The sequence below is a fragment of the Brachypodium distachyon genome, chromosome 2 (assembly GCF_000005505.3).
Source record: "Brachypodium distachyon strain Bd21 chromosome 2, Brachypodium_distachyon_v3.0, whole genome shotgun sequence".
NCBI classification, from domain to species: domain Eukaryota; kingdom Viridiplantae; phylum Streptophyta; class Magnoliopsida; order Poales; family Poaceae; genus Brachypodium; species Brachypodium distachyon.
Genome location: NC_016132.3, coordinates 57,425,970 through 57,443,648, shown reverse-complemented (window position 1 = coordinate 57,443,648; position 17,679 = coordinate 57,425,970). Strand labels below are relative to the sequence as shown.

The following is a 17,679-nucleotide window of genomic DNA, read 5'->3' as shown; positions in this document are numbered from 1 at the left end:
GGATGGAATGTACTATATATATGTCCTGCCAATGATTTAATCAGGTGCTCATAATTAATTAACTGGAGCACCAAATCAAACCATCATCACAAGAAGCATGATTGCCTTGTAAGTAAGCAGGGGTCTCATGCACCCAGTGGTCTTCAAGCTGAAGAATCAACAGCAAGAGTAGGAAACAAAATAAGCACACAACATTTCCTTAAAATGTTAACCTCTGACAATTAAGCAATGACAGTGCAATCCATTACACTACTAATAAAAATAAATAAATAAATAATCCCTCCAGTTTGATTACAAAAATATGAGAGACCCAAACAATGTAGGGTCCCAACATAACACAGAAAAAACCCTCTATAGAATGGTGGTAGCACTAGCACCTCATAAAACAATGAATGAACACGAAGGATAAACAAAATTTACAAGAGAGAACTAAGACACTAAAAATAACACTGGAGCAAATACTAATCCAGCCTTCCCGATCCCAAACCGACCGACCAAGGAGACCCAGTGACCACCTTTCCCTCTGCGCGGTCTGAACTTCTGAAGGAGCCTTTGACAGATTGCTGCTGCTGCAGCTGCTGTCCGTCTGTCAGGCTCAGCCACGTCCGCGGCCCACCGTCTATGCCGACCACATGGCGGAGGATGCCAGGAGCCCCACGGCGGTGACGACGAGCACCGCCGCGGGCGCGCGTGGGACCGGCGGGGCGGGCGACTGCGCGACGGGCGCGGCGGAGAAGGGCGCGAGGAGGGCGAAGTCCGGGTCGTCGAGGGCCGCGTCCGGGTTGGGCGGGCTCGGGCTGGACGGGATGGTGGACGGCGCCAGCGCCGCGGTGCCGTCGTCGTCGGGCCCCGGGGACGGGAGCAGCGGCATCGTGTCCGGCGAAAGCGCCGGCGGGAGCGCGCTGCTGTGGCCGTGCCGTGGCAGCTGCTGGTACGACGGGGACGGGGACGGGGACGGGGACGCGGAGATGGCCGACGTCCGGAGCGCGCCCGCGCCCGCGGCGGCGGCGGAGCGTGCCGTGTAGAGGAGGGTGAGGGCGGCGAGGAGGAAGAGCATGTGGGTTCTTCTCGCCATTGTTAAATTAGGCTGTGTCCCTGCGCGCGTTTGAGCTTGAGCTTTGCTCGGGTGGCGATCAGAGCTACTAGAGGATTGCTCTGCTCGACGATTATGAGAATATGAGTGGGAGAGGGAGGGCATTGGATTGCTGGATGAGTTTTGTTTTGTAGTTTGGTCGCGCGGGGTGTGTGGGGAAGCGAAGGCAAAAGCAAAGCAGGTGGGCAGAGGGGAACATGTCATTCGTCGGCACGCCCACCAGCCACCGGGGCTTGCGCTGCACTGCGATAAACCTCGGGTAAAACTTGCTCTTGTAAACCCTGAGGTGAAAACCAACAACACACGTAGGATGACCACACGAGACGGCGGTAAGAGTTATCCGCAAAAAAAGGAAAAAAAACCGAAAAAGAGACGGCGGCAAGAGCAGGGGAGAGGATCTAACCCGGTAATCTATCCTTCAAATTTTGCTCGCCGGAATGTTGCAGGAAAGAAAAAAATCGTGGGGTGCTGGAGCAACTGGACGATCTATGGCCCATTGTTGTGTTTCTGTTTCGAAAAAATTGTTGAGGTTCTTTTTTGGTTAGACGAACAATTGTTGTGTTTCTGTCTAGCAGGCCCGATTTTGATGGGCTTAGCCTCGCTGGCTCGACTCGGATGGGGTTGGAGAAAGCGATCCTCGCTTCGCAATGGCATTCTGAATGGACCTGGATGGACCTCTGTCTCGCTCTCGCGGCCTCATCTGAGCCCACCCGCCCGCATCGCCCTGCCGCCTGCTACGAGAGAGCGTGGGCCAGAACTGGCTTTTTGCTAGTGTGCTACTGTGCTTGGCCCAGTTTAGCCCGTAGGGAGACCAGGGCTCGACTCAATTTCTACAGAGTCTCAACGGTCCACACACTCGCTTGGGTGTTTTTCTTTTGTCTCCTCTGCTTTTATCTCTTGGGTGAAGAAAATTGGCAAACCAGAGATCGCGCCTCCTTCGCCTTCCCGTCGACGCACCCGCCCTCTAGTGTTCCGGAAGCCTGCCCATCCATCCTGCTCCTGCCCGCCCAGACGAGGGTGGACGCCGAAGCGGCGCGGTGTGCGTGCCAGCGCGTCCGCGTCCGCGTCCTCGTGCACTCCGTTTGGACGGCTTCAAGGCGGAGCCCTCTGCTTTGGCACGCAGCCATGGTGGTCGGGCTTTTACCTCGGCGCTTCTTCTCCTCTTGATACGTAAATCTGGGTATCCTTTTCCGGAGCTTCCTGTTTTAGTTTCTGTGCCAGTCCTTCTTTTTCTAAGACGAATGATGTTTTTGCGCAGGTCAAGCCGGAAGATGCGCACGGCACCTGTTCGGCGAAATGCGTGGCACTCGTGGTCGAGCTGTGGACCAGGCGTGGCTCCGCAAATGCCAGGCTTGTCTCTAGCACATGGGATGTTTCCACTCCGTCTCTGTAAAATTTTGTTATTATGCTTATGTATGAGCAGTGGGGGCATTGGCCCCCACTCAATTTTGGCCCCCACTCAATTTTGATACACCAGTACAAATGCTAGATTTTCACTATTAATGCCCCCTCTAAATTAAGCTACAGCTTCTTAAAAAGTCTAAGAGCCCCTTCTTAACTTCTCTTTTGGCTCCGTCCATGGTTTTGACCAATTTTGTTATGGTAAAGATCCATTACCCTAACCCTAAACCCTTGTCGTGCTAGTACGTCATGACACATGAGATGAGAGGGTGGGTATTTAATAGCCAGCGTGACAGATGAGACATAGTTGTTGCATTTAGTAGCACCACTGCACCACGTTGTCGTAAAGATACTAGCTAGTACACCTTCTGGCCTTAATAAAATGGCCAGGTCATGGGGTCCTATGTCCGGTCTCATTGCTGTCTGTTCTTTGGAAATACGGAGTAAAAAACAAGACTGTACGGGAGAAAGACCTCTGACCTGAAGAAAGATAGAGTAAAAAGAAAGACCCGGCCCCTCATATACGCAGAGACTGAGAAGGCGAGAAGCAGAAGCCGCTGGGCTTACCTACCTCCCCCCCTGTTTCACAAACGCTGCTTTCTCGTGGCGGAGAGATCTAGAGCGAAGCCATGGCGGAGGTTGGGGGGGATGATTGTGAGTGCCGTGGGGGAACAACTCGCTACCAAGCTCGGCGAACTTGTCAAAGATGAGATCGCTCTGCTGTGGGGGTTCCGTGACGACGTGGAAGGCATTGAGGAGAAGATGAAAGATCTTGAGGCAGTGATGCATGACGCCGACGACAGGCTGCGGCGAGGAGAAAGAGATGGAGCAGCTGTTGGACGGTGGCTCATGAAATTCAAGGATGTGGTCTATGACGTCGAGGACGTCTTGGACGAGCTGGACGCCAACGAGCTCATCAACAAGACCCAATCAAAGGTACTCGCACAGTCACACACTCACACTTGCGACTCAAACTACGTTCTTGTAAAATGTCATTTCAGATGTTGTATCAATGTCTTAATTACATCTTCTCTTACAATTTTGAAATTCTCATAACTTAACTTCTATCATTTTCTTTGTTAACATTTCCATCTAGCTGGCCACTTCAAACTTTTTAGAAAGAAAGGCAAAAAAAGTTTTGAAAAATCTGGGGAAGGAGTGCAAAAGTAATATATTAAGATTCATATTGCAAATGTTCAATCTCAAAAGTTGACTGTGTCAAAATAACTTCAAACAAGGATTGAGGCAATTTTCTGAAGATCTGCGGTGTTTTCAGAAGATTTTGAACTCTGAAATAATTCTCATGATTCGTAAACTCTGAAGTCTAGTTCACCAACATGTGACTGTGAAACTTGAAATGAAAAGACAATGACAACTGATTGTTGTCTTTATTTTTTTACAGCTCAAGTTATTCTTTTCCCGGAACAATCAACTCCTCCAACGAATCACCATCGCCCACCATATGAAGAGTGTGAAAGGGAAAATAAGCAAAACTGAAATCGAGGCCGGTAGCCCGACGCTCAATCTTGTGCGTCGTGAAGCACGGGCAGAAGGGAACCGAAGCGAAGAAACTTTTGCAGCCATCGGTGATCACGGCACTAAAACTGGAATGGTGGGGAGGGATGCGGAGAAACAAAAAATAGTCAACCTGCTACTGAAAGGTGAAGCTAGTGAGAATATCTCTGTCATTCCAATTGTTGGGCTTGGTGGTCTAGGGAAGTCAACAATGGCAGAATCAGTTTTAGCAGATGGGAGGGTCAACATCTTCAATTTCCAAGCCTGGGTTCACGTCTCTGAGCAGTTTGATTTGCGCAAAATTGCGAGTTCCATCATCAAAAGCATAAATAGCTGTATCAATGTTGACAATTGCACTTTGCAGTTTCTACATGATAAATTAAAAACTGAACTTGCTACCACAAGATACTTAATTGTTCTGGATGATCTCTGGGAAGAAGATGGAAAAAAACTAGAAGAGTTGAAGCGGATGTTACAATATGGATGCAAGGGTAGCAAGATTATAGTTACTACGCGTAATCAAAACGTAGTGGCAAAAATGAGCACCGGTGTTCTTGCAAACCAGGGGATAGTCCGCCCCGTGCCAGAGTCTGAGCAAATCAAGCTGGGTATTTTATCACGTGATGACTGCTGGCAAGTAATGAAGCAAATAATATTCCGGCCTGACGATGATCAAAGTGGCTTGGAAGAAATTGGAAGGAAAATTGCAGCAAAGTGTGGAGGAATACCACTCATAGCAAATTCTCTCGGAAGAGTGTTGTCGGATCCAAGGACATTCAAGGCATGGGAAGATATAAGAGACACAGAGATTGATTTGGGCTCGCGAGACCAAAAGGACACACTAGAACGCCTCATGCTCAGCTATTACTACATGAAGGTCGAATTCAAAATGTGTTTTACATATTTAGCAGCCTTCCCAAAGGGCTTCGTTGTTGATGCCAATCGCCTAATCCAGCAATGGATCGCTCTTGGTTGTATTCATGCAAAGGATGACGGTGAAAGGTGTATCAAGTACCTTCTAGGGATGTCATTCCTACAAATTTCACGGTCGTCCTCGGTATGTAGAACTCAACTTGTACTTACATTCAGACATACGTGCCGGTTATTTCCATTATGCTGTTTGCATAAATTTTAAACATTTTCAGTTTAGCTTTTCATATGTTATAATTTTTTATTTCAGATATGTGATTAAATATTTTATAGACAAATTTAAATTTAAATTTTTTTAATTCTATTTTTCAGTTGGTAATATTTAAATAATTTTACTTGAGATTTACTCGAATTTGGAAAAAATCAAGAAGCATTTATTAGCTAGTATTATTCACATAATAAATAAACATTAAGATATACAGAGATGGTACTAATCAATTATTTGTGCATATTATATTCATTAGAGTAGACAGAACTATTTTCTTTTACTTACCCGGCTGTACCAAGGTGAAAATGATATTTGGAGCTTGGACTCCTTTCAACCCTTTCTTTTGGAAAAAATGAAACCATAGTTCTGAGTTTCAAAAACTTCTGAATTTTTCCCCAGTGTAAATATAGAGGAATTCAACATACGTATAAATTTTCGTCAAGAAATACTTTAATTCGTGATCTGTTCAAGATTCACAAATATGTAGATTTCAAATAGATCAACACTTTACTAGTCTAGATCTACAAATTTGTGATTTTTGCACAGAGCAAAAATCAATGTATCTTTTGACAAAAATGTATGGGCATCTAGAATACATCTACACTTACAACGAAAAAAATCAAAACCTTTAAATATGAATTTTGTTATTTTAATAAAAAGGCTCCCATTAGCCCGGGGGGCAAAAGTTCTTGTCCATGCCAAGGGACTTATCATTAAATGGTAATCATATTTTATATTTTTATAGCGCTGTTGAAATTGGCATATGTGCTAATGATACCACGGTTGCCATCTTAATAATAGTGATAAGTCCCCATGGAAAAAATTAGTATAAATGTAAGACAAACAATAAAAATGGTTAGCCGTATACGATTAATAAATTGGTACATATGCCAAATATGTTCATTGGATTCTGCATTTTATCTTGCAATCCTGTTTTAATAGTAGTTGTTTCTTCAGGTTAGTCCAAGTCCAGCTCATGCAACAGCTCCTCAGGAGCTCACCACACATGATTTGGTTCATGATCTTGCTTCAACAATTACTGCCAGTGAATTTGCTGTTCTGGATGCTAATGAACCTGAACCAAGTACTTGGAGAAAATCTCGTTATTGCCGACACGCACAACTGATCAACTACCAGAATCAATCAAAGGTTTTCAGAGATCTGCCAGCTAAAGTTAGATCCCTCCATTTTAGGGATTCAAGAAAACAACAGCTTCCCCGAATGGCATTTTCTCGATCCAAGCATTTGCGTGTCTTGGACTTAAATGGGCACTCAGTTAGAGGGCAATCTATTCCAAGCAACTTGGACCATGGTGGATGTTCAGTTGAAGGTCAATCCACTCCAAGCAACATAGTGCTGCCATCTTCCATTCATCAATCAAAGCTACTTAGGTACCTTGATGCTACTGCCTTGCCAATTGCATCCCTTCCAAAGTCTTTCCACACACTTCAATACATGCAAACTCTAATTCTGTCAAAATGCTCACTTGAAACCTTGCCTGACAAAATCTGTAGCCTGCAGAAACTTTGCTATTTGGACCTATCTGGTAATAGCAGCCTCAGTAAGCTACCTGTATCATTGGGGAAACTCTCTAAACTTTCTTTCCTCAACTTATTTGGATGTTATAAACTCCAAGAGTTGCCCGCGTCAATCTGTGAGCTGATACGTTTACAACACCTGGACATGTCAGAGTGCCGTGCCATTCAAAAGCTCCCTGATGATTTTTGTAGCCTCCCGAAACTCACATTCCTAAGCTTGTTCGGTTGTTCCAAGCTTACCAAACTGCCTGACAATGTTAGACTGGTGTCTTTAGAGTATCTGAACCTATCAAATTGCCACGAGCTACAAAACCTGCCACAAGATTTTGGCAACCTTCGAAAGCTTGGCTTTCTGAATCTCTCTGATTGCTACAAGGTTGCCACTCTCCCAGAATCATTTTACCAGCTTATTCATTTGAAAGATCTAGATCTTTCAGACTGCCATGAGCTTAGGAAACTCCCTGACTTTTTTGGTAACCTTTGTGAGCTTGAATCTTTGAACCTAACTAGTTGTTGCAAGCTGCAACTACTCCCCGAGTCATTCTGCAAGTTGTTTAAGCTGAGGCGTCTCAATTTGTCATACTGTATGAGGCTCACAAAGCTGCCCTCCTCGTTAGGTAACCTTAAACTTCAATCATTGGACATATCTTCCACAAATCTTCGTAACTTGCCAGATAGCATCAGTAGCATGACTAGTCTTACTCATCTTGAGGTCACGTCAGCACAACCTGAAGTGTTTGACAAGGCTGAAGACATTCGAAATCGTCTGAATTTGCCAGGAATAACAATACATACTGTACATGAGTTGGAACATAAAGGCTGTAGCAGTATAGTGGAGCTTTCTCAACTGACTTGTCATGAGCTGAAAGTTTTGGAACTTCAGAATGTCAGGCATGCAGAAGATGCAGAGAGAGCCAAGCTGCGTGATAAATCAGATCTGAGAATGCTAAATCTTGGATGGGGATTTCAAGGAGGAGAGGAGCATAGATCTGTGCTAGAGAGACTTGTACCTCCTCGGACTATTGAACAATTTGTACTGAAGGGGTATATGAGCAAGGGTTTCCCTATGTGGATGTCTCAGATCTCCTCCTACCTCCCTTTACTCACGTACCTCCTCCTTTCTGATTTAGGAACATGTGATACTCTTCCTCCGCTTGGGCGGCTGCCAAATTTAAGAGAACTAGTAATGAAGAACATTCCCAACATCAGGAAAATCGGGAAGGAATTCTATGGAGAGGGTGGAATCTGTACGAAATTAAGATCAATACAATTGGAGTCGATGGAGAATTTAGTGGAATGGTGGACAACACAGTCAGGTGAAGAAAACGAAGAGTTTTTAGTCCCAAATTTGCATGAATTGGCGGTAGCAGACTGCCCAAAGTTGAAGTTCCTCCCATATCCCCCAAGATGTATGTTGTGGTTCCTACAAAACAGCGATGAGGTATTGCCGCAACGAGGATTTGGGAATCTTCTGTCCTCCACTCTTCCTTTTGATATGGTGATAAAAAACTGCAACTTTTCGTCGGACAAGTGGGATAGACTTCACCACCTCCCCACCATTGAGATACTTTACGTTCTGTCCTGCAACGGATTGAGGCCCTTGCCAGAGGCCATTCGATGCTTCACCTCTCTGAGAAATCTATCTTTGGATTTTTTGAAGGACCTGGAGTTACTGCCGGAATGGTTAGGGCAACTCGTTTCCCTACAAAAATTTCACATCAGCGGTTGCCCCAACCTGACATCTTTGCCTGAAAGCATGAAGAACCTTACCGCTCTCAGAGTACTATGGTTGACGGAGTGCAAAGGTCTAGATATATTGCGGGATTGGATTGGGCAGCTCGTTTCCCCGGAAGAATTTAACATAATCGATTGCCCCAACCTGACATCTTTGCCTGGAAGCACACGGAACCTGACTGCCTTGAAGGAACTCTACATTTGGGGCTGTCCAACTCTGGTTGATAGGTGCCAAGGGGAGGATGCCGACATGATTTCTCACATCCAGAAAGTCAAATTACACAGATGAATTAGAGGTACACTACTTCCAAAGGCCCAGTAAATCTTTGTTTCTTTTTTTTGCAAGATAGTAAATATTTGTTTCTCTTAGGTATGGCTTTATTTGCACATGCTTTTGTAATATTTGTGATGAGCTTAGAATTCAAAGGACGCATCATTTCGTATGTTTCCGTACGTCACTTGTGTGCTCTGCAGCCTTACATTAGTTATCCTTTACCATCATGTACATTACTTATTCCATCATTACTTTCTAATGTGCTTCATTGCATTCTCGCTACACCTACACATATATACACATTTATGTGCTCTGTGGGCTTATATGATTTTGCTCTTTTCCCTGCACAAGGGCTGTGCTTAATGAATTGCATTGTCTCAGAAGGTTATTTGAAGAAAACAGTAGATGGAAATATTTACTTTGGGGGAACTGTTTGCTGATCCGTTGTACGGAATTATTGGTCTTATGCAGAGCCGAGGTTGACATCTGAAGACATGGGAAAGGGAGACCGAAGAAACACTACGGCTGCTGTGCCGAGTGCTAAAAGAAACTGCAAGTGTTTCGCCTACTTTTGCTGAGAGCTAAATGAAACATCTGCCGTCAGTAAAGCCTGATGAAGGCGTATTCCGGGCAATCTGGAGCTCCATATGTTAGTTAACCTGCAGTTCCCAGTGTTTTTTCCCCTTCCCTTTAGGGCTTTAGGCTATCCTTTAGGACTGATATGAGTGCTTGTTTTTAGGATCGAACTGGGAACTTGGGATGCAGAGGATCCGTTGTATTTATCTTTCCTGGGAACATTTCTGTTGTGTCAAAGGTTCTGTAGAGTTCAGAATTTTATTGTGTTCTTTTCTATCTTCTGGAAATTAACTGTGCAAGTTAAATAACTCTGTGTAAAAGTATGTACTAATAGAAGTGAGTATTGTATAAATCTGTAACTGATTAGCTCGTTACTAATTAAAGAAATGTTCAGTCGCCCTGCAGACAGAACAGGAACTGGTGATGTGATTTCAATCAGTTCTAATGAGAATTCTGTTTGCTTATGTGTGATCGCTAGAAGCCGCATTCCAGCACGAAGCGAGCATTACAGGCCGATCACACTTGTGCTCCTGCAAACATCAGCTGTGTCCTGCTGCCTTGGATGCAGCCTCAGTGGTTCAGAGAGATATCAGCAGTTCAGTTCACCACCAAGAGGCTTCTTGCTGATGGCGTCCGCTTCACTTAGCTGGATAAGTAAAGCCATAGAAGAATGTTTAATCCATGTAAAGCGCAACATATTGTCGAATTTGTATCTACTTCGGGGTAATCATATCAATACGTCCTGCCATCTCACTTTTCTTGCTGGCGTAGATGTTGCCGAATCTGATCGCTCGCCATTTTTGGAACGGACTCTATAATCACGAAATGAGCGTCGTCTTGTGAAATCTCTAGGCACACAAATGGGCTAGATGGATGCGAAAGGATGGGTTGGACTGGGCTACTAGTTTTTTCAGGCCCAGTTTAGCCCGGTCCATGAAACATTTTTCTCATCTCCCGTATCGGGCGAAAGGCGTCGGCGGTGAGACCGGGTCGAGCGGACGGGATGTACCCATGGAGATGGCGGCGGCCGGGGTGCGGGGCCTGGGGCCCTGGCACCCCGGGGACCGCCATCCAGCGTCTCTTGTCGAGCACGCCGCGGCCGCGTGGAGGCACATGCGGCGCTGGAGCAGACGGCGTGGGGGCAGCGGATGAAAGCAACGGCGGTCGCGGAGGTATTTCAACCTCTTTCACGTCTCGATTGGTAGCGCAAGCGTGATGAATTTTGGTCCGGCGAATGGGGACCGGTGATTTTGCCTTGCCGGCATTTCTCAAAGCGCAGATTCAATACTTGCACTCTTCAGACTGGAATAATGTTCTAGTTTTAAGATACTGCCAGAATGGCTGGGATGGCTCATTTCCCTTCAAGAATTTAACATCGTTGATTGCCCCAACCTGACATCTTTGCCCGAAAGCATACGGAGTATGACCACCTTGAAGGAACTGTACATTGGGGCTGTCCAGCTCTGGTTGAGAGGTGCCAAGGGGAGGATGCCCACATGGTTTCTCACATCCCGAAAGTCATATTACACAGAGGTACGGAACTCCCATAGGCCCAGTAAATCTTCAGTTCTCTTAGCTTAGTTATTTGTGATCGTCTGGCGTTGTTAATATGTCGTTTCTGTGCCCTTATATTCTTGCTGATGACTCAGGAGAGGAAAAACGGACGGTGTCGACTTCTGAAGATGGAGGAGAGGAAGAAGAACTGGGGTCAAATTCTGAAGATGCAGGAGGGGAGGAAGAGGTGGGCTCGACTTCTGAAGACCAAGAGAGCTACTCCCTCTGATCCTAAATTCTTGACTCAAATTTGCCCAAATATGGATGTATTTATTCTTAAAAAGTGTCTAGATACATGTAATATTTCGACAACAATTTAGGATCGGGAGCTTGCAGAGACCGCGGTCCTCGACCATGCCACCCAACAAGTCGTCGTCGTCGAGGAATCGCTGCTACCCAGTGTCGTAGGCGCCGGCCAGCTGTACAGAGGACTTGACGGTCGACGACGGCGAATCGACGGCTGCATGGTAAAAGGGTGTCTGGATACACGCCACACCGGTGCACACTGATGGAAAACATTTCTTTTTTGACGAACTATAGAGAACATTCCTGTTTTGTCAAATATTTGGCAGAGTTCAGAGTTTTACCGTAAACTTATATCTTCCTTCTGGTGATTATCTGTAAGTTTACATAATTATGTGTAGAAGTATGCATGCCCTAATGGGTGCTGCAGATCATTGGTAGTTTGGTACCACTCAGATGATCCGATCTGCTTACACTTGTTCAGTCTCCCTGCAGATAGACAGTACTACTACTGTTGCCACTGCTGCTGCACTACTCCGATCTGAACTAACTTCGGTCCGTGTTAACGTGTTTCGAAACAAAATTCTCACTAAGCGCACTTTTGCCACCGTCCTATGATCTGCTTACACTTTGGCCAATTCTCACTTGAGCATTTTTTGCAGCCTCAAAGCATCAAATTCCTGGAAGAAGAAAAAAGATTAGGTTTGCTCTGCATTATAAACTGCTTTGCTGGAGAGAGCAGAGCCGACCATGGGACGTCATTCGGAGAGACAGCCAGGTGCACTTCAAGACTGAGGATCAGAGTAAGTGCATCTCTACAGCCTTCTAGTTGCACATATGTGTGTGTGATTCCTTCCAATCAGTTGTAATTCGACTTGTCTCTTTGCTTGTATGTGATTCTGCAGTGGACCTTCTAGAAGCTGCTGCTCTTGACTGCTGAGTTCCAGCACGGCGCGAGTATTACCGGCCATGTTGGTGTGAAACTTCTGCTTCTTCGAAACATCACCTGTGTCTGCTGCATGAACTGTGTGTGTGTGTGGTTTCAATCAGTTGCAATGAGAGTGCTCTTTGCTTGTATGTGATTCCAGAGGCTGCATTCCAGCACAACTTGAGTTTTACAGGGCGTTTCTGTGATCATAGAATCAAACTCCCATTTGACAGCAGCTGCGTCCCGCTGCCTGCCTTTGGATGCAGCGTCAGTGGTTCAGAAGTATCTTAGCAGTTGACTGGCAAGAGGCTTCTTACTGTTGGCAGTCTCTTTTTCCTTGGCTCGCTATTGCAGGCTTGTGTGCCCCAAGTTATACACCAGAAATTTTACAAAGGACTGTTTGATCCGATTGTAAAGAGATGTAAGCAAGCACCGCTATTGTTGAATTTGTATGTACTCCGTACTTAATTTAGGGATTTAAACCAAATAATCCTTTCGTTTTGGATGGAATGTGAAATTTTTTTTTTAGCGAAAGATGGAATATGAAGTTAACTTCCACTTGATCGAGCAAAAGAGAGCAAAACAAAGCCAATTTTAGGGATGATTTTTTTTCTGAGCGAACTAGGGATGGATTAAATGCCAGAGAAGATGGCTGCTGGACTGGGCAGCGGTGCCCTAGTGCTGCCGGGGCCTGAGGCGGCCCAGTCCCAGTCTAGCTAAACATTTTCTCATTTCCCCTAAAAAAAAGAACTGGGGGGCAAAAGGCGTCGGCGGCGAGACTGAGCATGAATCTATAAACTCTATAAAATTAAAACCCACTAAGTGCAGTAAATTTAGCAAGCTGGACATGCAGCTTATCCACGTCATCATCTTATCTTTTCTCCACTACCTTTTTTTTTTCTCCTTTTCTCCCGGCGCACGTTTTTTAAACGAATCGGTCCCACACTGCTCACCAGCGCTATGGGCTGACTTCAGCAGCGGATGGGTGTTTTCTTCTTTCCACGCGGCCCATACCCACCCTAACTCGCTGGCCCAACCCACCCCCGACTGATCGTCTTCGTCGGTTCCTCCTTTGCTGCAGCGTTCCAGAACGCATGAACCTGCAGCCATTAACCGCCGCCGTTGTTTCTAATCCGTTTTTTCTTTTTTGCAAAATCAACACTGGGAAATTAATCCACGATGCTCCAAGAACCGATTCAAGCCACCAATCATTTGTCTTCCCTTTTCCATCCCCACTTGCAAGTGATGCGCCCTGAATGCGGATCGTCAGCGTCGAACTCTCGATCTCCCTCCACGGCCTATAAAACTAACTATTGATCGCGTCATCTTGATCCCCTTATCGTCCTCTCTCGAACCCCTCTCCTAATTATCCCCGGGGCAGCACAAGGTCGTCCTGCGCGCCACCGACGCCTCCTCCATCACTGTCGCCACCCCAAGAAGCCACGCAAGCCGCCAGGATGGGGCATCGGCGCCGCAGCAGGCGTAGCCGCGGATCTCTTGTGCGTGCGGGAGGCCTGGGAGCCGGATGAGGGACCGAAGATGAGGACTCGGCGGGGTTGCCTGCGGCCAGGTGTTGGTGCCCGTCCATCTTGGAGGGGAGAAGCCGGCAAGGTCCTGTGGAGCAATGGAGGTTAATTCTATTTGTTGGCTTCATGGCTTCCTTCTTGACCTTGCCTCTTCAGTTTCTTTTCTTGACCTCACCATGTTCGATCCATACGGTTCCTGCATACCATGGCATCAACACTATGGCATTTGTGGCTTTGTGCACGTCGGTCCGCTTCTCTCCTCTTTATGTCTTCCCCTCGACGGCTTACAACACATGCACCCTGCGGCCTGCGCTAGCTTCCTAGGATGCTATGCAGACGACCGTGCATCTTCCACAAGTTATGACATGATGTAATGCACACGACGGTGCATGTTCCACAAGTTATGAAATTTTCCAAGGACCTTTGGCCGGACATGCAGCGCAGGTAATGCTCGAACTTTGAACCACATTGCCAGGTGAGGTTCTGAGGGAAAGGGCCAAATAGTTGTTGGGGGTGGACTAATGTGGCATTAATCTGTTCATGTCGTCCCAGCAGCGAGGGGAGGCTGTGACCGGATCCCGCGGGCGATGCAAAGAACCGGGGGCCATTGGATTTGCACGAAGGACTGGAGGGCAAGGGGCACTGCGTGGAGGCCGCCTCTCTTTTTTTTCATCATGTTTTGGACGTTGTTTTCATTATGGGTTTACTCATCTCGGTTCTAGGTGATGAGGTGAAGCTAATCTGGTTTTTTCCTAACTTAATATCGTAGATTTGTAAATGAAAGTGCAATTAGTGGCTCAGCATTTTCTACAAAATGATGTTATCACTTGCGATGGCTCACTAGGATATACTGTATGTACATGTAATTAAATATCACATCCATGCCCATGTGATTCTGTCCAAAGCCATTGCCAACATGTAAATATAGTGCTGTGTTTTGAATATCACATCCATTCTCCAACCAGAAAATACATTAATTTTAAAATACAAATATCCAATTCAAATTTACATATTCAAAATTCAGTTCCGTGTTTTACACCATTGAGTTTTTTTTTTTACATTTTGCATCTTACCGTACCGGTATTCTACGTATTTCCAGCAACGCGCGGGTACCATCTAGTTAATGGAGATTGCGGCGGCGGCCGGAGTGAGCGACCTGGGGGGCGCGGGTCGAGCACGCCGGGGCTGCGTTGAGGCAGCACTGGAGCATACGGCGCCCGCAGAGGTATTCGAACCTCTTTCACGTCTCGATTGGTAGCCCGAACGCCAAACGCGATGATGGCCCGCCGAGTTGGGACCCTGATTTTGCCTTCTCGCCGGCGTTAGCGGCCGGCATTTCTCAAAGCGATTCGATCAATATATGAACCAGGATTTAGTTTTCTATAGTCTATTTCTACTCTTAGGTCATCATTTTAATCCTCGTGCGTGCTCTCCTAGCCAGGCTAAAAATCTCACATAGGGTGAGTTGTCCTTCGTGTTCTGTTCACTGTGAACTGTCCTGTTTCGCTGCGCTGGAGAGAGCAGAGTCGACCGTGCTGGCGTCCTTCAGCGTGATGCTCACCTTCAGCATTGCAGCCTCTAATTTCTCTTCAAGATTGAGGATTAGTACAGCCCCTAGTTGCTCGAATGTGTGTGTGATTCCGATCAGTTTGAGAGTTCTTTTTGCGTGTATGTGTGATTCTGCATGGACGTTCTCGGTGCTGCGTACGTCAGTGGTTCAGAGATATCAGCAGTTCACCACCAATAAGCTTCTTACCGATGGCCTCGCTTCCCATAGAGCTCGCTCGCTACTGCAGGCTTGTGTGCCATCCTGTACGTAACATTGTAGAAGAATTCAGAAAGAATGTTTTATCAGACTGTGAAGCTCAGACATTGTTAAATTGGTACTATGTACTTTGGGGAATCAAACCAACACGGTCTGCGATCTCCATATCTTCTTTCTGGCATAATCCAAATAATTCTTTCGTCTTGGAATCTCTGAAAGTAATATTAATTTCCACCTCAGCAAAAGAAAGCCAGTTTAGGTTGACAGAGTGAAGATACATTTTTTCCTCACTGAGTAGGAAACAAAACAGGACAACTGAACTTTTTTTTTTGAGAGGACACCTGGCCATTTTTGGAACAGTCTATGACCAAGAGATGAGCATCGTCTTCTGAAATCTGTGGACCAACATATGTACGTTGCATCTATGTAAAAATTCATACTGGAATTTGGTCTCATACAAAACAAAACTACAATGACCAAGAGATGGCAGCGGTTTGATAGGCAGGACGGAGATGTTATGTATGCATTTGACTTGGAGCTAAGCTACAATGCCATATGGTGTACATGCATGATGCATAACGAACTATCACTTCTGTGTTATTAGCCAGTCTTTGTTTTGAGTCTGTAAAAGGAATCATCCATATGAATCGATCTCACTACTGAAGACAGAGATCTTCAGTACTGCAGGCTGTAGTTGTTGCATCTGATTTCTATCATTCTGATTCTGGTGTGAACTTCTTGACGCAATCTTCACTTCTGGTGTATCTAAATCATGTACTGACAACTAGAAAAATGTTATCGCCGCACTTCCTCCTGATTGCCTCGCAACTAAGCCTCGGCTCAATGTATTTAGGCTACCTTCAGATTTCGTTAAATGTGAATCAACTTTCTGGGTCTAGTTATATTCTGTGACCGTTTCTTGATAGTACCAAGGAGTTAACAATACGTGAAATCAACACTTCTACACCTTTGCTTTTGTAGAGCATCTTAGTAGTGTTTAGATAGGATACCAAGGAGAATTAATAATATGTGAAGTCAAACACTCCTAAACCTTGGATTTTGCATCTTATTAATGTTTAGAAAAGAAATTTAGGAGTTAACAATGCGTGAAGTCAACACTCATAAACCTTGGCTTATGTATCTTGGTAATGTTTAGACAGCTAGGACACATGGAGATGTTGTGTGTAGACAATGTTGATTTCTGATGCTGTTGATGTGACTGCAGGTGGAATAGATACAACTTGGTGATTGGCTCATGAGCAGATTTACTCCAGGGGATTGTCAAAGGCCTGAAGGTACTACAAAGGCCAAGGTATGTGGACACATGCATGGGCTTGTTTGCTAATGTATTTCTCTATTGACTGAATTCCTTGTACTATTTTTATTTTCTGATTCAGATCATACTCAGTTTTAATGTAGGCAGACTGAATTGTTTGCTTTCTTCACAAAATTTGTTGCCATCACGCCCTACATGTAGCCTAGGGTGAACAAATTCGGAAGTAACAGTGATCTTTCCCCCTGACCCCGGCATTTCTGTGTTTCTGGCAATGTTTTGATCAATTTGGTTGTGGAGGTCAGCTCGTGTATTTAGTGTTTATTCAAACTAAGATGCGCAGATCCAACTCTGAGAAATGAGTTGTCTTGGTAGTGAATACTCATACTTGTTGTGTGTAACCTGTGGTTATTCAAACTAGTAACATGCAGACATAGTATAGTATATATGCAACTTCTCAACTAGGCAGCATCTCTCGTCAGAGCATCTCATTTGACTAGCACTTGTCTAAGTCACCTGGGGGTAAACAGGTGTTATACTTTAATTGAAGTCTTCTGCATTCTGCCAATCAGACAAAAAGAACTGCATTATTTTCCACATGGATCGAGACACTGTATCACATACATGGAAAGTTGAAGTTCGCCAAGAACTGGTATCTGGTATGAAGTTCCTGTTTCATCTCTACTTAACAAATTCATCCATACAATTGAGAACAACTTGTTCCAATGCAGTATAAAACAACGCAAATGAGGTAGCATCGATCTGCATGCCGATAGCTGGTTGCTAGCTGTAATGTATTAATGTTAGTTTTTTTTTCTCAAGTTAGAATCCAATGTCTACACGTTGCAGTTGAAGAATCAACTGGGTGGCAACTGGGAAAGCTGTCCACGTGAGCATATATTTGTTCAAGATCAGGCTCATAACAACTCTTTCATGAGTTATTTACCAGGATATATACATGAATCGCGTAGTCATACGTACTGATTGTTTTACTATCCTTTAGGACTGATATGAGTGCTACGATTCATGCTGTTTCAGGCAGCGTTTTGGTACTCCTGTACTGTTCTCGTAAGGGTATTGTCGCCCCTGTTCTCGACCCCACCGAGCAGCATTTTCGGACT

General features: G+C 45.3%; 2 protein-coding genes across 2 annotated transcripts; one reads left to right on the top strand and one right to left on the bottom strand.

The window, feature by feature from the left end:
- Nucleotides 1-619: 619 nt before the first annotated feature.
- On the bottom strand, nucleotides 620-1,075 carry LOC104583375 (classical arabinogalactan protein 25). Its single transcript, XM_010235296.3, has one exon. It carries the CDS (start codon nucleotides 1,073-1,075, stop codon nucleotides 620-622), a length of 456 nt encoding a protein of 151 aa, XP_010233598.3.
- Nucleotides 1,076-2,002: 927 nt separating this feature from the next.
- On the top strand, nucleotides 2,003-12,466 carry LOC100836947 (putative disease resistance protein RGA3). The gene is given in 10 exon segments (XM_024458997.1): nucleotides 2,003-2,273; nucleotides 2,352-3,430; nucleotides 3,897-5,066; nucleotides 6,105-8,663; nucleotides 10,596-10,713; nucleotides 10,716-10,802; nucleotides 10,919-11,010; nucleotides 11,144-11,621; nucleotides 11,729-11,869; nucleotides 11,972-12,466. Coding segments are annotated over 7 exon segments (4,503 nt in total). The 5' UTR covers nucleotides 2,003-2,273; nucleotides 2,352-3,142; the 3' UTR covers nucleotides 11,333-11,621; nucleotides 11,729-11,869; nucleotides 11,972-12,466.
- Nucleotides 12,467-17,679: the final 5,213 nt, after the last annotated feature.